The sequence below is a fragment of the Balaenoptera borealis genome (assembly GCF_965194805.1).
Source record: "Balaenoptera borealis genome assembly, chromosome: 20".
NCBI lineage: Eukaryota > Metazoa > Chordata > Mammalia > Artiodactyla > Balaenopteridae > Balaenoptera > Balaenoptera borealis.
Genome location: NC_138879.1, coordinates 23,731,866 through 23,754,375, shown reverse-complemented (window position 1 = coordinate 23,754,375; position 22,510 = coordinate 23,731,866). Strand labels below are relative to the sequence as shown.

Sequence of the window (22,510 nt, the reverse complement as noted above, 5' to 3'; positions counted from 1 at the left end):
CTGAGGACAGGCTTCCTCCCCTCCCCATGCCTCCGACTCCCTGCCCCTGTGACCCTGATGAGCTGGCCGAATTGCTCAGCTTCCTCAAGCGCCCTGTGCCCGAGTTTGGGGCTGGCACTCAGGACAAGCCACCCTTGCTCAGCACGCCCTATTCATAGGAAGAGTGAGGGTCAGAGCCCACGGGGAGCAAGCTGCTGAGGGGGCCCTGCCCAGCCCACCTGGTCCGGCCAGTGACCGATGTCGTGTTTCGTTCTTTTAGATCTAATGCTGGACGATGTAATTGCTTCCGGCAGCTCAGCCAGCGCGGCGCCAGGTACTGCGTCTGGGGTTGTGGGTTCCAGGGTGTGGCCCGGGCAGTCAGGCCCGCCCCATGCGTGCCGGCATCCTCTTTGCTCCCTCTCCATGGCTCACTGATTCTGTCCTCTCAGGTTGAGGGGTAAGGGTCCCTGGGGTGCCAGGGTCCATGGCACCCCGTAGGCCTGTGCTAGCTGGACAGGAGGTGAGGGCCTTAGCACACCCCTCCCTCCAGCTTCTCTTGGTGGACCCTCCTTGTCTGGCCAGGCTTCCGAGGCCCGAGCTCCCAGCCCCCTGCCACCTCCTCCCATTCCTGCTCCTCCTCCCAGGTCACACTGTTCGATTATTAGAGCGGCAATCTCTCCTGCCTCCTTCTGTCTGAAGGGGATACTTTGATCCAAGCCAGCAGGATAAGAGGAGCAGAGAGGGAGAGGATTTGTTTTAAAAATGTGACCATGAGTAATTGAACAGACTCATTAATAGTCAAGTAATTGCGGTGGCCACGTCATCGCTACGAACAGCAGGAATTAGGAATCAAAGGCCTGAGTTAGCCACAAGCTTCTCCCCCAAAAGCCAAAGATTTGGGAGTGAGTTGGGTCATTCTCTTTGAGAGCCGTGTCCCTGGGAAGGCCCTCCTGGTTCTGCCTGCCCTCCCCTGGTCCTTTGGCCCCTGCTCTCCCAACACAGCCCCCAGACAGAGGTTCAGGGGTTTTGAGAATCTGTGACGGAGTTGTGGGGCCTCGTTACACCCTCTGATGTCTCCACCCAGCGGTTCCCAACCTGTTCATCCCTATGGGCCCCCCTTGTCATCTCCTCCAACAGACCCCACATTTTAAAAGACTGTCTTTGAAGTTGAGAGCACTTCAATAATGACTTTGTTTCACCGTTTTTATTAATCAACGGCACATCTAATTGCTAATCAGAGCTTCTGAGCTGCAGAAGCTTTCACACTGAACGATAACAAAGAAAGACCATTTTGCCATTAAATTAGCTTGTGGGGTCTTAGCACAGGCATATGATTTCTTTTAAGCTTTTAGAAATATTGAGAAGAGCCTAAGGACCCCCATGTGGCTGCCTCCTCAGGCTGCTGAGGGACTGGGACTCCAGGCTGGGAACCATGGGCTGTACCTTTGTCCACTTTTCTGCATTCTCCCAGGAGCCTGACTCCAGCAGACGCTGCCCTGTGGGTGCTGGGCTGCCTGATCAAAGGGGACCCCCTGAGCTGCCATTTGAGAGGTCACCCCTGAGGCCCTGGGTGGGTTGATATCTCCTGTCCCCATGGTGCTGAGCTGTGATGTTTGGCATTGAGAGACCATCTGTGGGCTCAGGAGGCTCCAGCTGCTTTGTGTCTGGATTGCCTGGGCCCCACATCTCAGAGTCAGGCTGTGAGTTCCTGATGTGTTAGGGAATGAGAGGAGGGTGAGGGGACGTGGCCTTCAGCTTTTCCCTTACGGGTTCACCTGGTCTGTAGGCTGACGTGTCTACACATACACACCCATGCCAAAATACCACAGGGCTGGCCCACAGAGGCTTCTCCCCCAAGAATCAACACGTGCAGATTCCCATGGCCCCCAAGACCGTCTCCTGACACACCCACTTAATGCTAAACACTCTCTTACTCTCACACTGCACGCCCCCCCCCCCTTTCTGGGGATATTCTGCCATGCTCCTGTTGGCACAGGCATGTATGTAGACTGGTTACAACAGTGTCTTACCCTTCCAGCTGGTAATGAAGACTCAGAGACCCCACACAAGGGCTCAAATCACCCCATATCCCTCTTTCCCAAACCTCGTGTTCTGTGTGGTCCACACTAGAGCTTTTCAAATTTCACCGTGCCTAAGAATCACCCAGAGGACATATTAAAACACAGATTCCCCACTGAGCCCCACCTTAGAGGTTCTCACAGAGTGGTCCAGGGTAGGACCTGAGCATCTGCATCTCCAATCAGCTCACAGGGGGTGGCGATGATAGTGCATCAGTCTACCCAACGGTGTGATGGGGATGAAGTCACACCCTCTAGTCTGGGGCTGCTGGAATCAAACACGTGCACCATACCTCCCTGCCAGCACCACTCCCACCCTGTGCTGCCCCCAGCAGAAGCGGAGCAGCCAGATCCCAGGGAAAGGCAGAAGGGAAGAGTCTTTGATTATCAGGAAAATGGTCCTGACCAGACACCTGGGTCCAGCCCAGCTTCCAGGTGGAGGGAGAGACCGGGGCTGCCACACAAGCAAGGCAGCCCCAAGTGATCACTCAGCCTCCAGCACCAGCTCTGCTCCCCTCGGCCTCCTGTGGCGCCTACCTCCACTCACCCTCTCTCCTTCCACCAGGACCCACTGATCAGGCCTGGCTATAGCAGCTGAAGGTGGCCTCTGTCATGGGGGCCTGTGTCCCTGGGAGTGACCCCTGCCTTCCTCCTAGTCCCACCACACTCCTTTGCAAACCCTCTGCCCTGGCTGTGCCGCGTGCTCCGGGGACCCCTACTAACTCACTGGGCCTGTGGCTCTCACTCACAGCCTTGCACCCCCTACTGCACCTCTCCTCTGCTCCCGCCCCTGACTGGACGCTGGGCAGTCCTAGGGGTGCCCTTCTCCCCACTGTCTGACTCTGGTATTTTCTCCATCTAAGGCAGCTCATACTGGTAGGAGGCAGGGAGATGGGGCCAGGGCTGCCGACATGCCAGTGACCACTGGTCAAGGCCCCTCCTGGGCTACAGCTGGAGCTGTCAGAGCAGCACACCCACCCAAGGCTCCTCCCAGGGGTTCTCAGTTTCTTCTCTGAGCCCAGATGCTTGCCTGTAGAACCGAGGTCCGGGAGCAAAAGGGGAGTGGCATCATCCAGAGCCCAACAACAAGAGCCTTTGGGCAAACTCTTCGAGGGCACCCTCCGGGCCAAAGCCCCAAGGCTTTGTGTCTAAACCCACCTGGCAGCTGGTGAAGGACTGGGGCTGGGAGTTCAGGTCCTGGCTCCGTTGCTGCCTCACAATGTGTAGATAACTCACTTTTTGATGGGCCTCCTTCTCTCCCTCTGTAAAACAAAGGGGTTGGCGGAGGAGATGCTTATCAGGTCAGCCCTCGTACTCTTTGGACCTGTGCTCTAATGGGGGGATTTCTGGCAGCCTTGGTACCTGCCGGTCTGGGGTCCAGGCCGAGGGTAGAAGGGCTCTGTACAGACCTCAGGGGCCTGGGACCGGTCGCTGTGAACAGATGCCCTGCTTCAGTCGTCCTGCCCCCACCTTCCCTCTGGGCCTCCACCCGCTCCTCAGTCTCCTAGAGCAAGGCCAGGAGGTGGTGACAGCAGCTCCATCTGGCCTGGGGCTGCTAACACAGTCAGACTGGGGTGACAGGGGAAGGGGGGGACTCTCCCAACCTCTCCTCTGCATTGTCTCAGCTGATAATGGGGCTAATAAGGAGCCACTTTTTCTAACCTAATTGTATTCAAACATTTTAGTTAATTCTCCATTCCTATTTTAGCATAATGGGATTGGGTGCTTTCGGCACTTATGGAGATTAATGCAGAGAAAGAGTTCCAGCTGCTAAGGCAACCCTGGGCGACTAGCGCCCTCTGGTTCTGTGGGTTCTGAAGGAAGGAAGGAAGAGGCTGGCTCGCCCACTCACCCTCCAGATAGCATCGCTGTGTGGATGACCTGTGTCCTCATGTTGTCCCCTGACCCCAGCCACTCCACCCCCATTCTCCTGGGGGCCGGGAGGGCTGCCTGAGCAAACAAAGCCGCAGTTGGCTGGCCCATCTCTGGAAACAAAAATATGGCCCAACGCACCGTATGGTGCAGCAGAACACTTGGGGCTTTCTGCCTCTTGGTTATCCACACCTCAAGGCTGATGCTGGTACGTGGCATCTGGTGAGGCTGAACGGGCAGCTCTTGGGTGCTCTTCTTCCTTTGGCCTTTGGTGGGGCCCCACCCAGGCCGCTCCCTGCCTCAGTTTACCTCTCTGTTAATAGTCCTGCATGGGAAAGGACAGTTATAACCAAGCTGGCCTGAGCCCAAAGCTTCCTGCCGCCCCTGGCACAGTCCTCAGAGGCTGCAGCCCTGGCTCGCTGGCTTCCGCCCTAGACCTCCTGAGGGGGAAGGGCTGTCTGGGACCTGAGGCTGCCCCAAGCCTCCCCACGGGGTGCCTCTTCTTTCTTTGTGGCTGCCTGGGGACCCAATCTTTCAGCTGCCTCTGATGACATGTATCCCCAACTTGGCATGGCCTTTCCTCACACGTGGAGGAAGGGCCCCCTGTAATCTCCTGCCCCCAGATTCATTCTGCCTGCTTAGTAGGTCACCCTTCTGGCACCATGATCTTTATAACTAAGTGGTTCACTAATTACAAGAGAAATATGATGCCTCTGACAGATCTCAGACAGTGCTTCCAGCCCAGCCTGCAGGGGAAGCTGCCCTGGCCCCCAGGAGCAGGTTGGGCACAGCCTCATTAGAAACTGGGTGAGCCCTTCAGGTGCGACAGAGCAGAGCCCTGTGGCCGCCCCTCCTCCCTCCCCCACATGAGGGTTCAGGAGACCCAGACCCTGCCCCTGCCCCCGGCGGCCCTCTCAGTGGGTTGGTGCAGCCAGCCAACAAGATGTCCAATTTCCAATCTCCGGTTTTATCGCCAAATCCCAGCTCTGTGTAATCTCCTCTGCTCCCCTCGAGAGGCTGAGCTTGGTGAAGGAGCAAGAGCCTTCACCTCTCCATTGATGGAGCTTTCTCTGAGTGCAATAAGACCGGTTGTTTTTCATCTACTGATCTGGCCTTGCTGCAGAACATCGAGTCGAGGGTGTTACAAGGGGCTGCTGGATTTTGGAGGCTGCCTCGGGAAGGGGGCTCACCTGGTGTCTAATGTGGGTGGGGAGCTCTGCATGTCCTGACCCCTTCTTTGCCCAACTGCAGCCAGTAGAACAAATGCTTGGAGGGGTGACCCTGAGAGAGCTGCCCCCGCCCAAAAGGGCAGTGCGTGGAGGATGAGGATGCTGATGACGCTGGAATGTTTCTGGCATTAGAGGCTGGTGGCTGTGAGGGACTGTGGGTGGAGGGGACGCAGGGGGCAGGGCCCGATGGCTGCTCTGTTCCCCCCTCCCTGCCCCGCTGCCCCACCAGAGGCCCAGTGCAAACCCTACTACTCGGACTACTCCCGCTTCCGGCTCCTCGTCCACCACCTGTGTACCAGCCACTACCTGGATCTCTTCATCACGGGTGTCATTGGGCTGAACGTGGTCACTATGGCCATGGAGCACTACCAGCAGCCCCAGGTAGGAGCGAGCGACTGGCCATCTGGACCCCACCTCCAGCCATGAGCCTGCCAGGTGAATCTAACCCAGCCTGAGCCAGAGCACCTCCGGCGAGTGCTGGGTGCCCTAGAGGGGGTCCTCTTGTACCCCTTGCAGTGACCCTCTGAAGATCGGTCTCATCTTGGTTTTACAGATGAGGACACTGAGGCTCAGAGAGGTTAGTTGACTTGATCGAGGTCACACAGCTAGGAAGTAGAGGACCTGGTTTCTTCGCCCAGCAGATATTTATTGAGTATCTTAAATGTACTGGACCTTTGAGGGTAAAGAAGGCAGACCAGTGCCTGCCCTTCTGGACTTTAAATTCTCGTGAACATCCAGCTCCAAACTTCACCTGTGATCTTGCCACCTCTCAAATAAGCCTCCGTCAGCTGCCTTCCACGTCTCAGTTTTCCCATCTATAAAATAGGGACATTGAATTGATAATGCAAAAGGCCCCTTCCAGTTCTAGCATTCTGTGCCTTCCAGCACATTCTCATGTGATCTCCTCACTGACCCTCAAGGAGAGAGATCCTTCAACACCAAGTTTGGATCATGCATGTGAATGAGAACCCTACTCTATCCTAGAGTGGTGACCAATGGTCAGCCATCATGGTGGGAAGAGATGAAAGGCCCCCTTAGACTCACCCTGTCTCCCAGATCTGGGAGGAATGATAGAGGGGTCAGGGCAGGCATCGTCCCTGGGCCTTAAGAGACCCTGCATCTTGCCTCCATCCCTGCCAGATCCTGGACGAGGCTCTGAAGATCTGCAACTACGTCTTCACTGTCATCTTTGTCTTGGAGTCAGTTTTCAAACTGGTGGCCTTTGGCTTTCGACGGTTCTTCCAGGACAGGTAACAGAGAGGGGAGTGGGGTAGGGGAGTGGGCAAAAGGGTGTGTTCTCCTGGGGAGGTGCCCCGGAGGATCTGGTGCCTGAAGACCTTTCTTGACTCTGGAGTTTCAGACTCCACTCCAGGACCTATCCAGGGCTGATGGTGGGCTGGGGGTGGGGGTATATCCAGGGCCTGGGAGATGCGAGGGAAGGGAGGGAGCTTGGCAAGGCAGAGCCTGCAGACACTGACAGCTGAAAACCAGTGTGGCTTAGACTGGAGCCAGACTGCCTGGACAGATCTGAATCCTGGCTCCATCACTTAGAAGCGGGTAACTTTGGGTAAGTTACTTAAGTTACTTAATCGCTCTCCGTTTCCTCATCCGTAGAATGGGATATAATAGCTGTATCTACATCATAGAGTTGTGAAGATTGTGAGTTCCTATTTGTAAAGACTTTCAAATAGTGCTTGGCACAGAGCAAATACCATATTAATGCTAGATAAAAAAGCAAATGAATAAAAACGAAAAGCAGAGGCCCTCGAGCTAAAGTCCTAGCCCTACCTGTGCCACCAACTGGCTGTGTGACTGTAGATAAACCACCGCTTCTCTGCAGGATGGAAAGGCTGGACAGGCTGACCTCCACTCTCCTTTCTGTGGCTGAGAATGTGCCACTCGTGTTGCCACAACTGCCCCCTCCTCTGCAGTGCCCCCCTCAGGGAGCTGTGTCCTGGGCTTTCAGGTGGAACCAGCTGGACCTGGCCATTGTGCTGCTGTCTATCATGGGCATCACGCTGGAGGAGATCGAGGTCAACGCCTCACTGCCCATCAACCCCACCATCATCCGCATCATGAGGGTGTTGCGTATCGCCCGAGGTCAGTGCCCGGCTGCCCGCCCACCGTGGCCACCCTCCCAGGGTGACCTGCTCAGGGGGAGATGGCAGGGGTCAGCTCTGACTGGCTAGGGACGAGGTGGGTGTGGGTTCCGTGAGCCTTTCTTCCAGCCTCTGCCAAAAAGGAAAGCTGGGGGCCGGGCCGAGGGTGGGGGTGAAGCCATGGCAGCCTGGCCCTGGCTCCACCAGCTGTGTGACCTGGGACCCAGAGGGGCCAGCTCACGACATTGTCCTGTCCTGCAGTGCTAAAGCTGCTGAAGATGGCTGTGGGCATGCGGGCGCTGCTGGACACAGTGATGCAGGCCCTGCCCCAGGTAGCTGGGAGGCGGGGGTGGGTGGGAAGGGTCCTCTCGGGAAGGAGAGGGTGCTCTCCAAAGGGGCGGGGACTCAGGGAGGCTGGCTGGGAGACCCAGTGGCACCTTTTCCATTTCTTTTCTTCTTTTCCAGGTGGGGAACCTGGGACTTCTCTTCATGTTGTTGTTTTTCATCTTTGCAGCTCTGGGCGTGGAGCTCTTTGGAGACTTGGGTGAGTTGGGGTAGGGAGGGCAGAGGAGCCAGGGCTGGAGACCCAAGGGCTCCTGGACTAACTCGGGCCTCTCTCCCCTTCCCTTCTCCTCCAGAGTGTGACGAGACACACCCCTGTGAGGGCTTGGGCCGCCATGCCACCTTTCGGAACTTTGGCATGGCCTTCTTGACCCTCTTCCGAGTCTCCACAGGTGACAACTGGAATGGCATTATGAAGGTGAGAGCCCACCGCAGCGAGGTCCCTCCCAGGGCTGGCTCGGGCCCCAAGGAGATAGCCCCACTTCTTGGCTCAAGATGAACTGGATGTGAATAAAAGCATGTAACCTTCTGTCCCCCGTGCCGGAACACTCTGGAACTCCCTCTCCCCAGGACATGCTCTGACTCACACTTCCCAGGACAGTGTCTAGTGCTCTTCTGCCCCCAGGACACCGTCACTCCCTCCTCCTCCTGCCCTTCCTTCTCCCCCTGCAAAGCTCCGTGACACCAGAGACCTGACTTCCCAGGATGGCTCTGTCCGCTGCCCTCACAACCTCACCTCTCTAACCTGCTTCCCCAGGACACCCTCCGGGACTGCGACCAGGAGTCCACCTGCTACAACACCGTCATCTCTCCCATCTACTTCGTGTCCTTCGTGCTGACAGCCCAGTTTGTGCTGGTCAACGTGGTGATTGCCGTGCTGATGAAGCACCTGGAGGAGAGCAACAAGGAGGCCAAGGAGGAGGCCGAGCTGGAGGCTGAGCTGGAGCTGGAGATGAAGACACTCAGCCCACAGGCCCCCTCGCCACTGGGCAGCCCCTTCCTCTGGCCTGGGGTCGAGGGCCCCGACAGCCCTGGCAGCCCCAAGCCCGGGGCCCCACACGCCGCAGCCCATGCTGAAACAGTCTCCCACTTCTCCCTGGAGCACCCCATGGTGAGCAAACACCCCCTTCGCCTCCAGGGGGTGCGGGACGGAGACCGGTGGCACGGGTGCTCAGCGGCTCGGTGCTTGGGTGGTGTACAGGGAGCGGGCGTCAAGCAGGCCCTGGGGCTCCTCCTGAACCGTCTGACCCTCCTGCCTGGATGTGGAGGGGTGAGCAGGCCCCTGCCATCCCCAGAGATGGCTGCCTGCACTCACGGCGTGGGGCCACCCCCGCAAGTCGCTGGCGCACGTGCTGGCTCATCCGTCCCGGTGCCTCCCGTTTGGCCTGGACTCCCTTTCCTGGCTCTTAGGTTCAAGGCTGTTTTCTGTTTCCTTCCTGTTTCTTTCTTACCCTCGCCCTGATTTTGTCAAACCTCTTTCCTTCCCCACCCTTCAACCTGCCTGATTCCATCTCTCAATCTTTTTCCCTGGTCTTCTCTTTCCTTCTCCTTCTCCCCCTGTGGGCTCTTCTCATGTTCCATCTCCCATCTCTTCTTCCTCCTCCCACACCTCTCTCTTCCCCACCTTCCACATCCCCTCCTCTTTCTCTGTCTCTTTGTTGTTATTGTTGTGTGTGTGTGTGTGTGTGTGCACGCGTGTGACCTCCTCTTTCTCTCTCTCTGTCTCTTCTCAATCCCCTGCCATGACACTACCCGTTACTGCTCCTCTGACCCCCACGCCCCTGACTCTCTGGTTCCCCTTATGGGCTGGTCCTCCCCAGGACAGACAGCTGTTTGACACCATATCCCTGCTGATCCAGGGCTCCCTGGAAGGGGAGCTGAAGCTGATGGACGAGCTGGCAGGCCCAGGAGGCCCGCCCTCTGCCTTCCCTCCCGCCCGCAGCCCGGGCGGCTCCGACCCACAGGTTACTGTGTCCCTGTGCTGTGCCCCTTCTCCTGACTGTGCTGGGCTGTGCCATGCTGTGCCACGCTTCTGGGGAGGGGGGGGCGGTGTTTCCTGCCCACTGGGTGTCTGGGGAAAGAACAGCCTCAGGGCCTCAGTTGAGCTTTGGGCCTGGCAGGAGGCAGCCAGGGGTTCTTCAAGCTGAGATCAACCTCTGGAACACATGGTTGGAAGGTAGGAATGCTGAGATTGCACTTCTGAGGGAGAAGGATACTTGGAGGAGGGGTCTGGAGAGGGCAATTGTAAGAAGGAACCTGGAAGAAAAGAGATGGATGGAGCAGAAGACAAGTTGGCAGTGGGACCTTAGCGGGTAGGGGGAGTGAGGTACCAGATCCAGGGGAGAGGTGCTTCGGGGGAGAGTGCAGGTGGCCAGGGGACCCACTGAGGGACATGTCTTAGAACACAGTCTCCTTCTCCGTATCCAGTGCCCACCCCCACCCCCGCCAGTCCTCTTTTTGGTGGCTTTTTAAGCTAAGGAAACCGCTGGGCATGATGGGTGCTATCCGTAGCCAGTGGCTTCTGACCTGGTCCTGAGAGCGGGTGGAAGGCTCCAGCTGGGAGTGGGTTCCGGGGACCTCGTGTGAAATAGGACTTGGCTTCCTCCCCAAGCCCTGGCCCTTCCCACAGCACCACATGCTTTTCTCCCCCAATCCCATTTCACTGTAATCTGCTTTCTGGGGTCCTCTTCCTTCTCCTCTTGGGACCTGTCTGGCCGCCTTTGACCCCCCTCCACTTGGAGGTGCACCCCACCAACCCTCCTCCTAGGTCAAGGACTGCAGGAAAGCCCCCAGTAGACCCAGGGTGGAAGCAAGGAGACAGGTATCAGCTGGAGGTAGAAAGCCTAGTGTTCCGCAGGCCATGATGGATGATGGCGCGGACAAGCAGGTTCCCAGCACCTGGGACACCTGTAGCCTGATCAAAGAAATGGACGGTGATCCTCAAATAGGAAGGGACCTTGCCTCTAGGGCTCCTGACCTCCTGTTGGGATTCAGCCTCAGATAGACTATAGGGACCTGAACCTGGCAATGACCTAGAATGATCAGTGGGAAAGCGAGTCCCTTCCCAAGGCCTCCCATCCTGAAGGACGCTCATGGGGAAGGGCGCTGGGGGAGAGCAGGATGTTGAGGAGGTGACCGGGCTGTCAGCTCGTCTGGGAGGCATGGCCCCACTCTCCCCCAGGGCCCTGTAGGCACTGAAGCCCGGCTGCAGATCCCAGGTGAGCCAGCCAGATGGTGTGGTGGCCCAACCCAGTGTGCCCAGTTCAGGCCAGCGGGAGGAGAGCATCTCCCAGAACCTAAGCTGGAGAGGGCAGGCGGAGGAGGGCCCAGGAGGGGAGACGCCAGAATCTTGGGGCAGGCCAGGTTCTGCCAGGCTTTTGGAAGCAGAGAGAATAGGCAGAAAGCAGTCATCAGATTGGCAGCTTTGTCCCCAGCACCCCCACCCCATGCTGCTCTGTCTGTGCTGGGAGCAGAGATGCGCTTTGCGGACCTTTCTTCATTTTTTTTCTGGTATCTTCCCGCTCCCTGCTCCCTCCCTGGGTGGTGGTAGTGTGGGAGGGGCTGTCAAGCTTCCTGGGGCATCTTTAGAACGTGTTTCTGTGTCTCCTCGCTTTGTCAGTGTTTGCTCTGGCTCTCTGCTGCCTGCGCAGCCTCTCTGATCAGAGCAGGGGTTTGAAGGGGGGGAGGGGAGGCGCTCTCAGTTTACTTGGGAAAGGGGTGGGGAGAGAGAAAGGAGGCCTTTTCTCCTTACGCTTCGTGAACGGGGGGAAGAGGGGCTCTGTGTGCGCACGCGCGCGTGTGTGTGTGTGTGTGCCTGTGTGTGTGCGTGTGCCTGTGTGTGTGCGTGTGTGTGCGTGTGTGTGCGTGCACACACGAGAATGTGCACTGTCTTGGTTTCTTATGCCTGATCATCTCTCTCCCTGTCTAGATCCCTCTAGCTGAGATGGAGGCTCTGTCTCTGACGTCAGAGATTGTGTCTGAACTGTCCTGCTCTGTAGCTCTGACAGATGACTCTTTGCCTGATGACACTCACACACTCTTACTTAGTGCCCTGGAGAGCAATGTACATACACACAGCCCCCCACTGCTCCCCCAGCCTCCCCAGGGGCCGGGCTGGCTGCAGGGCTCCAGATCCCTGCCCCCCTCTCACTCTGCCACCGGGCCCCACCCAGAGGCAGCACTTAGTGCTCCAGGCTTTGCTAGGTCTTTCAGGTCCCCCACGGTGGACAAAGAAATTAGATAAGATTAAATTGGGGCCTTGCCCAGAAGGGCCCAGGGGCAGCAGTTGTGAAAGGGTTAATCCAGACACCCAGGAGTGACAGAACTCAAAACAGAGGTGTTATCAGGCAGCTGACCAAAGGGCCTGTCTGGACACAGAGTTGGCCTCTGTATTTGGAGCCCCGTGCAAGCCAGCCCTCCCCGTCCCTGCACCCCTCCTTCCCGCCTCCGCTTCCCCCCTTGCCCCAACATGAGCCATTCACCACCACGTAGTGGGTGAGAGCCACATCTCTGCTGCCACCACCATGCCCTTCTCCACCTGGGGGGCCGTTCCTATCTCCCCTGTCACTGTCCCTGTATGTCCCCGCGTCCTGGGGCGATTCTTTGTGTTCTGACAGCTTCTCCACCCTTGCCCGGCTCCCCCGTCCACATCTGACTGTGAGCAGCCCCCTCCTCCCTGTCTTCCCCCTCCTCTTGGGACTTAAGGAGGGACAGGGGGCCCTTCCTCACAGCAGGGCTCTGTTGGGGCAGGGCCTTGACCTTAGGGGTTCCTGGGGGTCTGGGAGTGGTTGGCAGAAGTGGAGCCTGGGGCTGAGAGAGGAAGTAAAGGATCCAGACTGTTTTCTGACACAGCCATTCTCAGGCTTTCTGGGGCTACTTAACTGGCTGGGTCCACATCGGGACAGGAACCTACAGCCTCTCTGAGAGCCAGGAACGGACAGGGTGATGGAGAAATCTCTTGGGAACGAGACTTGTCTCCCTCCAGCTGGGGTCAAAGGCTGATTATTGCCTTTCTTTGAAATAGATTTAAAAACATCCACTCCCATCCCCAGTCTGTCCACTAAGGGAGGACCTGAGTCCATGGTACCCAGGCCTTGCTCCTCACCCATCACCTGCCAGAGTCACTGTGTAATTAAAGTGAGGTGGGGAGGGGGGTGAACCAGCTGTGACACCCTCTTAGTGTTCATCCGTCATTCAGCTCACGTTAACCCAGCCCTTGTCCAGTGCTGGGTGTTGGGGCCGCCTTAGGAATGGGATGGTGAAACAGCCTCTGTTCTACAGGCAGTCCCGGGCTGCCTCGTCTCCTGCTCATTAGGAAGGCCCTCCCCTGCTCCCCAAGCCCCAGCACAGCAATTGGGATGGGGGGCTGTTGTTAGCTTTTAACTCTCCACTGTGTAGCTTCAGAGACTCTCAATGGGGCCTTGAGAATGAGCTCTTGGGCTGCTTGAAGGGCTGGGGGCCAGGGGCTGCTCTCCCTCCTTTGGACACCTCACCCCTCTGCCATGCCCTGTGGAAAGCTCCAAGATGATGCAGTATGAATAGTTTTCTGGGGGCAGGGGGTCCTCCTACCCCCTTCCTCCCTGTGTATGGAGGGCTCATCCATGTGTCTGTCCCTTCTCCCCGACCACACTCATCCCATCACCACCTTGTCCAGGGAGGGGATGGGGGCCAGGGCCTTGGCCAGGGGTGGGGTGGGGGTGGGCTTCTGGTTTCTGTTGCCAAGCTCTGCCTCAGTGACCCAATCTGGATACCCCCTCTTCCTCCCATCTCCCTCCCCTGTTCCTTTTGCAGATGGAGTCCCGCACTGAGGAGGTGCCCCTCATGCTGAGACCAGATCTGCTGACTGTGAGGAAGTCTGGGGTCAGCCGAACGCACTCTCTGCCCAATGACAGCTACATGTGCCGGGATGGGAGCACTGCCGAGGGGTCCCTGGGACACAGGGGCTGGGGGCTCCCCAAAGCTCAGTCAGGTACCAAGGCTGGGGGCAGGCCAGCTCGGCTCACACCAGGAGATCCGTCCTTGCCTAAGCCCAGTCCTGTCCTTGGGAAGTAGGGGTACTGAGGCAGACAAAGAGGTCTCTCCTACCTCTGAGGAGCCCCCAGCCTGAAGGGGTCAGCCAGCCCCTGCCTGAGGGAGCCCCCAGCCTGAGGGGAGTGGCTTTCAATCCAGGGTGGGGGTTGGGTGGTGAGGGTAGAGGCCCCGGTGGGGAGAGTGGACGGGAGGGACTCGGGTGGGAGCCAGCACATTGACTCTCCAGTTCTTCTCTCTCCCCCTCCCCCCTCCCCTCACAGGCTCTGTCTTGTCCGTTCACTCCCAGCCAGCAGACACCAGCTACATCCTGCAGCTTCCCAAAGATGCACCCCAGCTGCTCCAGCCCCATGGTGCTCCCACCTGGGGCACCATCCCCAAATTGCCTCCACCAGGCCGCTCCCCTTTGGCTCAGAGGCCACTCAGGCGCCAGGTGAGCAGGTGTAGAGGGTGGACACGGACCGGGGCTGGTCTCTCTGCTAGGAATCCTAGGCTGTTGGTGGTGACCAGGGTTGCCACTTTCATTCTCCCAGCAAACATTTATTGTGCGCCAATGATGTGCCAGACTGAGTTCTAGATACCAGGGACACAATTCTAGGCAAAGCAGAAGTGGTCTGTGTCCTCTTGGAGTTTGCACCCCCTCCTTTGTTTCGCCGAGGAGGCCCGGAGACCAGAGAGGGGGCCATGGTTGTCCAGGGACACACATCAGTTTGGAGGTAGAACCTGGTCTCTGGACTCCCTTTCCATGGCGCAGAGCTGCCTCCCTATTCTCTGTACTTCTAGACCTAGCTAAGGGGCACAAGACACGTTTTAGATGTCTCCACTTTTGGCCAAGCCCGGCGCCTACCTTCCAGAGCCCACACTCCAGGGGCACAGAGCAGAAGCTCGTGTAGCCAGGTGAGGCTTGTCTGCCCCGACTGTGACAAGGCCACTGCCCACGCCATGTGTGCCTCATGTGTGAGGATAGCCACATGAGGATCTGCTCAATCCAGCACATTTGGGGAGCAGGCACCGTCTTCATCCCTTCTGCAAATATTCGCTGAGCAGCCTCCGTGGCCGGGCACCGGGGGCATGGACAAATGAGACAGCCCCTGCCCTCTGGAGCTCACGGTATAATAGCAGAGACATATACCCCATCAGGTCATTGCAGCAACAGGTCACCGGGTGTCCACATGTGTGGTGCAGCAGGGAGCAGAGGAGGAAGGGGTCAGTTTTACTTTGGGGTGAAGATAGTCAGGTATTACATCACAGGGTACCTGAGCCCATAAAGTCAAGGGATGCTTGCCACTTGGGAAGGGTATTTAAGGCCAAAGAAATAGCGTGTGCAGAGGCTGGGAGGTGTGAGGAGCCAGCTGGGGAGCAGAGCTGGCCCAGTGCTTTCTCGGATCGCATGGGTTGGGAGCTGTACAGAGCGATTCCTGCAGGCTGGGGGGTGGGGGGTGGGGGCACAGTGGACAACAGAGGTCAGACTGCGTATGACCCGCATCTCCCAACAAGACCAGATACTGGTACCCCTGCCTAGGGTGGTCCTGCAACTCCATGGAGGGGGAGGAGGGGCTCTCTGACCTGCCAGGTGGGACAGTTCACAGGGGAGAGGAAGCCCCTGGGCTGAGCCCTCGCCCCACCCCATACAGGCAGCAATAAGGACGGATTCCCTGGACGTTCAGGGCCTGGGCAGCAGGGAAGACCTGCTGTCAGAGGTGAGCGGGCCCTCCCCGCCGCTGGCCGGGGCCTCCTCCTTCTGGGGCCGCTCCAGCACCCAGGCGCAGCAGCATTCCCACAGCCAGAGCAAGATCTCGAAGCACATGCCCCCGTCAGCCCCCTGCCCGGGCCCAGAACCCACGTGGAGCAAGGGCCCATCAGAGATCAGAAGCAGCTTAGAGCTGGACACGGAGCTGAGCTGGATTTCAGGAGACCTCCTGCCTGTGGGCAGCCAGGCGGAAGCCCCGTCCCCACGGGACCTGAAGAAGTGCTACAGCGTGGAGGCCCGGAGCTGCCCGCGCCGGCCCGCGTCCTGGCTGGATGAACAGAGGAGGCACTCCATCGCCGTCAGCTGCCTGGACAGAGGCTCCCAGCCCCGCCTGGGCCCTGGCCCCTCTAGCCTCCGGGGTCAGCCTCTTGGGGGACCTGGGAGCCGGCCCAAGAAGAAACTCAGCCCGCCCAGTATCTCCATAGACCCCCCAGAGAGCCAGAGCCAGGGCCCTCGGCCCCCACCCAGCCCTGGTGTCTGCCTCCGCCGGAGGGCTCCATCCAGCGACTCCAAGGATCCCTCGGCCTCCGGCCCTCCCGACAGCACGGCTGCCTCGCCCCCCCCAAAGAAAGACGTGCTGAGCCTCTCTGGTTTATCCTCGGACCCAGCAGACCTGGACCCCTGAGTCCTGCCCTACTCTCCCACTCACCTTTCTCCACTGGGTGCCAAATCCTAGCTCCTCCTCCTGGGCTATATTCCAGAAAAGTTCCATATGGACACCGAGGAGGCGCTGCTCCTCGCCTCAGTGGCACTGGGCACCGGCAAGCGGAATTTCCAGAGTTAAAAGCAGCAGCCGTGGCCACCCTGCTCCAGGCTGAGAGAGAGAGGCCCAGTGGAGCTGAGGTTCCCGACACCAGGAGCTGTTGGGAGAAAGCAATACGTTTGTGCAGAATCTCTATGTATATTCTATTTTATTAAATTAATTGAATCTAGTATTTGCGGGATGTACGACATTTTGTGACTGAAGAGACTTGTTTCCTCCTGCTTTTATGTGTCTCAGAATATTTTTGAGGCGAAGGCGTCTGTTTCTTGGCTATTTTAACCTAAAATAACTAATCTAGTTATATTCCCTCTTCTTGCAAAGCACAAGCTGGGACGGAGAGTGCATTACAGCCCTGATGGGGGCCCATCTTCAGTGGAGAGCGAGAACCATTTTGGAAACTGTAATGTAACTTATTTTTTTCCTTTAACCTCGTCATCATTTTCTCTAGGAGAAAAAAAGAAAAAAATAAGATTTTACAAATGAAATGGAACCTTTTTATATATACATACATACATATCTATATCTATATCTATAATAAAGTAATTTTCCAAAATAAAAAGTTAATCACGGTCCAGAGTAAAAGCAAAAGGGACAGAGTTAGGCATTTCCAGATGGCACTGGAGAGAGATTCCTGGAGATGGGGAGTGGGTGGTGGGGAGGGGAGGGTCAGAGCTGCCTCTGTGTGCGTGTGTGTGTGTGTGTGTGTGTGTGTGTGTGTGCCAGAGAGAGAGAGAGAGATGCTACATGCCTCTCCCCAGAGGGCTGCAACCGTGCAGCCTGGCCTCCCAGGGCTGAGGGAGGAGAGAAGCCCCTCTGCTGGTGGCAGGCTGGATGAGCAGGGTGTACTCCTGCTTCTATCAAAGGTTTATCTCTTCCTCTTAGCCAGGCAGCTCTGTGAATGTGAGTGATTCCAGATTAACTCTTATTTCTGCTGACAGCTATCAGCCCCATGGTGAAAGCTGGAAATTGGCATAATGAAGCTGTTTTGGTTAATGGGGCCGACTGAGGCTGCGGGAGGTGCCTCAGCTGCTGCAATGGGGTTTTGTGAGGTGGCAGGGGAGGAGGCAAATGCTTCTGGGTTTCCCTTTCTCAGGCTTCAGCCCGGGTGACCTGCGGAGGGCGGGGGCAGGGGGGCACTGTCCGGTGCTGGCACTGCGGGCACTGCCCCATCAAGGCTGGCAATGGGGTTAAGCTATATAAACAGCGAGCTGTTCCCTCCCGAGATGGAGGGGGCCGGGGCCAGGACCTCCCAGTGGAGTTGATGTGGGGGGCAGCCAGCCTGCTGGAGTGGGGAGCTGGCCCCCTGGGGGGTGATGAATGAGCACCATCAAGGAGTTTACAGGTCTGCTGCTGCCTGCCCAGTGGGAGCTCGCAGAGGAGGGAGGAGGTGAAGGCAGCCAGGTGGGCAGAGGGGAGGAGGGGGAGAGGAGGAGGGGCCAGCGGCACAGCCCAGAACCTCCTTTCTGGGGCTACCTTGGGCAATATTCTTTTGTCTGAAACGCTGGTGCCAAGGGCACCAACCACAGGCTCAGCCAGTCTGTCCCTGCCAGCTACCCCCAAACGTCCGCCCCAACCCCACCCCCTTGAACACCCTTGCCCCCTTACACCCAGCACCTTCAAACCCCAGGACTCTTGAAACCTCAAAGGCAGCTTGGGCTTGGAAGCCCTCACCCACAGCCCCCATCTGAACCTGGGATCCCGGGGAAGTTGGGGGAGGCTGCTGGATGGTTGGACCTGGAAATTTTGTCCAACCCAGTATTTTCTAAGCTGGTGAAAGTTTTTCTAATTGCTCTTTTGGACGGAAATGATACCGCTCCTTGAAGCAAGCACCTGGATTTATCCTCTTAGGGTGTGAAATAGCGTGAAAGTTTTTCCTCTGGCCTCCTTGGGTGGGGAGAGGGGGGTGCATGTAGGAACTGCCTTCTTTTTAAAAAAAAAGAAAAAGAAAAGCAAATCTAGACAAAATTCCTAGAGTTTTGTCACCTGGGTCTGCAGATTAAGCTTTTATATTTTGGTAGCATTCTGTAGCTGTCTGTTCCTTAATGAGGGTAGGAAATTTGGGGAGGGTGCTCTGGGGTCTTTTTTTCTTCTAATGGTTAGAGGATTCTGGGTCAAGGTGAGGCCAGAGAACTGGGCTGCTACCCCCTCCCCTCAATCCCAGACTTGCCAACCACCCTCTGCCCTGAGGACTCCTCAGAGTCAGAGTGGATATTTGCATATTTGAGGGGAGAGAATTGCGGCCTCTCCACCAAAAATGTAAAATCTTTATCAATGATGGAAGCTGTTGTGTCTCATTAAAAGGGTTTTGAAGTGGAAATAATAATCTTATTAACAGTAGTAATAATAACAAGGATGTTGCTTGTCTGGATGGTTATTTGATTCTGCTCTAGGATACATCAGAGGTGGGGAGTGGAGGAATCCGAAGGAGGCTGGGGTGGAGGCAGCAGGTCTTGGATTAGGGCCTCCAGCACAGGGTTGGGACTGGCCAGGAGCTTCAGGGATGTGGGGGCTTTTGGAGGTAAGAACATCGACGCTGGCACTTCTGCTCTCAGCCTCCTCCTTGTGGGTTCAGAGGGAACTGTGTTAACAGCTGCAGGCCCCCACCTCGGGCTTGGCTGTTTCTGCTTCCTCCACCTCAAGGCTCCAGGAAAAGGTCTATCTGGGGGCGGGGGGACTAGGAAGCGGAGCAAGCAGAGCTGGTGCTAAAAACAAATCTGAGGCTCATCTGCAGTATCTCACTTATTTCTCACAATACCCTAGCAAGGGAAGTACCATTGCTATCATTTTCCCATGACGCAATGGGTTCAGAAAGCTTAAGTGACTTTGCCCAAGATCACACAGCCAGAAAATGGTGGAGCTGAGATTTGAATCTTGAGCTGGCCAACTTCCAGACAATTGGCTTCACACTACCCCAGCCTCTTTTCCACTGTGGAAGGAATGGGACATGGTGTTAGGAGTCCTGATCACAAAATGACTTGCCAGGGAGGACTTTTCCAAAGCAGTCACATTTGTGTTCATGGAAACGTACTCCTGAGCTCCCAGTTTGGTGTCCTCAGAGGCTTAGAGGAGCCCATATTGTGTGGAGAGAGGCTTGACCACAAGAGAAGGTGTCCCTCAGCTCCAGGTGCTTGACCAAGCGCTGGCCAAGTCTGACTCTGCAATTACCAAGTTTCCCAGGCACCATCTTTCCCTGGCAAAATGCTGCCCTTGAACCTCAAAGCACCTGCTCTCCTCCTCCTCCTCCCACCCCCTCCCTTGTTTCTTTCTGTCCTCTCCCCTGCCCCACCCAGACCTCTCTCACTTTTCAAACATTTTCACCTCCATCGTCACCCCTAATCCCCACCCACCACAGCCCAGTGCCCCATGGCCTCCTCTCATCTTTCCTGTGTGTGGGGGGGGGGGGGGGGAGGTGGGTGGAGGGCTGGCAACAGCAGTGTAGTGAGGGCATCAAACACCAGGTGGCAGCAACAAGGCACCTTCACCTGGTGCCACCCTGGTGCCCCTTCTGTAGAGGGACCTAGCCAGGGAGAGGACACCGACACTGATGGACACCTTCTGCAGACAGGTGCTGTGTGCAGCCCCCATAGAAGGAAACAGGCTTGCAGAGCCCAGTGAAGGACTTGTCTGTGTGTAGGGAATCCCAGCCATTGGCGTGCTGAGCCCGTGGTGCCCAGTGATCCCAGCCCACAGCCAGTGGACCCAGGACTAATCCAGGACAGCGGTTGCCAGGAGAGGAATTAACTCGCAAAAGCGAATTTAGTTGTGGGCTGGCACCCTGCTCTGAGGACACAGCAAGACAGGCCAAGGAGGTGATTGCTCCAGCGAACATCGATGAGGGAATTCTGCTAAGAACTTCAGAATTCTGTGTGTCTTAGCACTGCTCCAGGTGTGGGAGATGCTGACCGTGGCCCACGGAGCTAATTAATTCTTCTTGCTTTGAAAACTCCTGAAGCAGGCACAGCAGCCAGTGCTCACACACCTGCCAAATCAGATCAAAGCGCAGATTGGGGGCAGGGGGCAGCCTTGCAGAGGCCGCAGGTGGGGCCAATGTAGGCCCCACCGGGCTGGGGTCTGGAGGAAAGAGGCCCCGCCCCACGGCATAAGAGGAGAGAGCTGGAGTTTGAGAGCTGGAGGCTGCTTTGAGGGTACTCCAGACCTTCAAGGAGACATGGGGTAAAAGGAACCAGGAGGTGAGTGGAGGGGAGAACTAGCAGCCTTCACTGTTCCACACCCTTCCCCCTGTCCTGTCAGTTCCCACCTGACTCTCCCTATTTGCAGCATTTCCTGTCCCTGGGTCTCCCTGACCCCCACTTGCTCTGCTTTCTTCTCTCTGCTGTCATTCCTGCTCGAAACTGTACCTTGCAATTATCTTATCTTTCCATCTTTCTGCCAGGAAACTCCCGATGCTGAGTTCCCCTGGGATGCTCACTGGCAGGGCAGACGCAGCACAGTCTGTGTGCATCCTGCCTGGAGCTGCAGTCATTCGAGGAGAGAGAATGGGGCTGGGGCCATTAAAGCTGGGGGATGTCAGCTGCCGGCCAACCCACAGGTCTTTATGGCTCCTCTCAGGAGCCTCAAGCTGGAAACATCTTTGTTCTGAAAACTCAAAAGCAGAGTGGACGGTGCCCACTGCTGGGACTGTACCTAATGCTACAGTGGCCTTGCTACTTATGACCTCTTCTAAGGACACAGGATGCTTGTTTAGTCAGTCAACAAACATTTCCTAAAGACCAACTTTGCCAGGCACTGTCCTGGGTGCTGAGGATACAGTGATAAACAAGATTATCCTTAAGATGGTCCCTATCCTTAAGATGTTCGCAGTTTTTGGGGGAGATAAGCAAGACAATCAGTGACAGAGTACAGGGAGGAAGGGAGGGCTGTGCAGAGGAAGGGCCCCTAGCCCAGGATTGGGGTGGGGGAGGTTCAAGGAAGGCTTGGGGGAGGGGCGTTTGAGTAAAATCTTCAAGAATGAGTAGAGTTTGTCAGGTGCAGAAAGGGAGGTGAGGCACAGGGAGGAGAGTAGCCAAGCAGTCTTGAGAGGGGTGGGGCGTGAGTGCAACAGCTAAGGATACAGGAAATGCATCCTGTCCAGAGGATGCATGGAAATAGCCCAGCCTTCAGAAGACATGGAGCTCATCCTGCCTCTGCCAGGATAAGACAACTCAGGGCCTCACTTTTCTTGCTCTGGTGAGAACGACCAAAACCATAATGTCCTAGGAATATCGTAGTTGTTATTCAACGGCTGTGTGAAAGGGGCCACATTCCGCGAGGGGCCAGGAAGGGCAAACTCCCAATGAATGCCTCAAGAGAGATGAGACGGGAGGAGGCAAGGATTGCCAGGTCTCCCACCACGATCTCAGAGATTCCCACCCAATGTCGCAGGCTTGGGAATGGCTCTCCGGTAGCAAGATGAGAAGGCTGGGGCCAAAGAGGATGGTGCTGCAGCCACAATGCTGAAGACAGGACCCAAGCGTCCTAGCCCCAGACTGGAGGAAGGGTTAGTGGAGGATTCCCAGCTGCTCCCCATAGAAGCCTAGATCAGCAGGGCGGGAAGAGACCTTAGCTGGCATCTTGTCCAAGTTGCTCAAGAAAATGAGTCCCAGGGACATCACGAGGCTTGTCACACAGTATACTAAAGGTTCTGCCCAAAGTGTGGAGGGGCGTTGGAGGTGACTCAGTCAATCCCTGCCCTCAGGAACTTCACAGACTGGCAGAGAAGACAGATTCTTCACAACTAAATATAACCGAAGATACACTGCTACAAGAGTGTGAAAGCTCTATAGAGTCTGGCTCAGAGACGGAGGGGGCTGGGAGACTGGGTGAGTGGAGGGCGGGGGGCAGACAAAGGGCTGAAAGGACTTGCCAGGGGTGGGGGAGAAGCCCCCAGTCCGCTGCCTGGGGAAGGGAGAGGCTTGTCCACCCTGCTCCCACCCCCACCTCATGCCGGGCTCAGATCTCTGTTCTGATAGCCCATGGCTGAAGAGACTTCCTTCTGGTGACTTCCTGCCTGCCCAGAGGGATAGGAGATGGCTGCTGCTTCTGTGCTGTCTTACTGGCACCCAACCACACCTGCTGCTGAGCAGGCAAGCAGGAAAACGCATTGTTTTAAGAACAAGGGCAGGGAAGGGATCACCTGGGCAGACCCTACAGACAAGAACAAGGTTGGGAGGCAAGGGCAGAGGAGAGATGGGCCAGGGGAAGAGGTGCTGGGGGAACGGCGGATTCCTTCTCAACGCCAACAGGGGTGGTGAATTGGCTTCTGGGATCCTGTTAGGGAAGAGAGGATGACTGGGGGAGTGGAAAATGGAGGGAGGGAGGGAGGGAGCGGTCCCAGCATGGCCAAGCTGTGGCAAGCAGGAGAAGGAGGCCAT

The 22,510-nt window shown here is 56.9% G+C and overlaps 1 protein-coding gene across 14 annotated transcripts in view; it reads left to right on the top strand.

Annotated features, from left to right (window-relative positions):
* CACNA1G (calcium voltage-gated channel subunit alpha1 G) overlaps positions 1-17,092 on the top strand; it is a 63,604-nt gene extending 46,512 nt beyond the window's left edge. For 5 of the 14 annotated variants that reach the window (XM_082372538.1, XM_082372536.1, XM_082372539.1 and 2 more), the window contains 11 exons: positions 260-313; positions 5,388-5,539; positions 6,299-6,408; positions 7,125-7,258; positions 7,519-7,589; positions 7,723-7,801; positions 7,896-8,017; positions 8,357-8,710; positions 13,390-13,567; positions 13,890-14,059; positions 15,261-17,090. In XM_082372538.1, the coding sequence (XP_082228664.1) occupies positions 260-313; positions 5,388-5,539; positions 6,299-6,408; positions 7,125-7,258; positions 7,519-7,589; positions 7,723-7,801; positions 7,896-8,017; positions 8,357-8,710; positions 13,390-13,567; positions 13,890-14,059; positions 15,261-16,001 (2,165 nt within the window). In that variant the 3' untranslated portion in view covers positions 16,002-17,090. Of the gene's footprint in view, positions 1-259; positions 314-5,387; positions 5,540-6,298; positions 6,409-7,124; positions 7,259-7,518; positions 7,590-7,722; positions 7,802-7,895; positions 8,018-8,356; positions 8,711-9,392; positions 9,564-11,527; positions 11,663-13,389; positions 13,568-13,889; positions 14,060-15,260 lie in introns of all 14 variants that reach the window. The other 9 variants (XM_082372531.1, XM_082372532.1, XM_082372533.1 and 6 more) reach the window with 9 other exon arrangements.
* Positions 17,093-22,510: the final 5,418 nt, after the last annotated feature.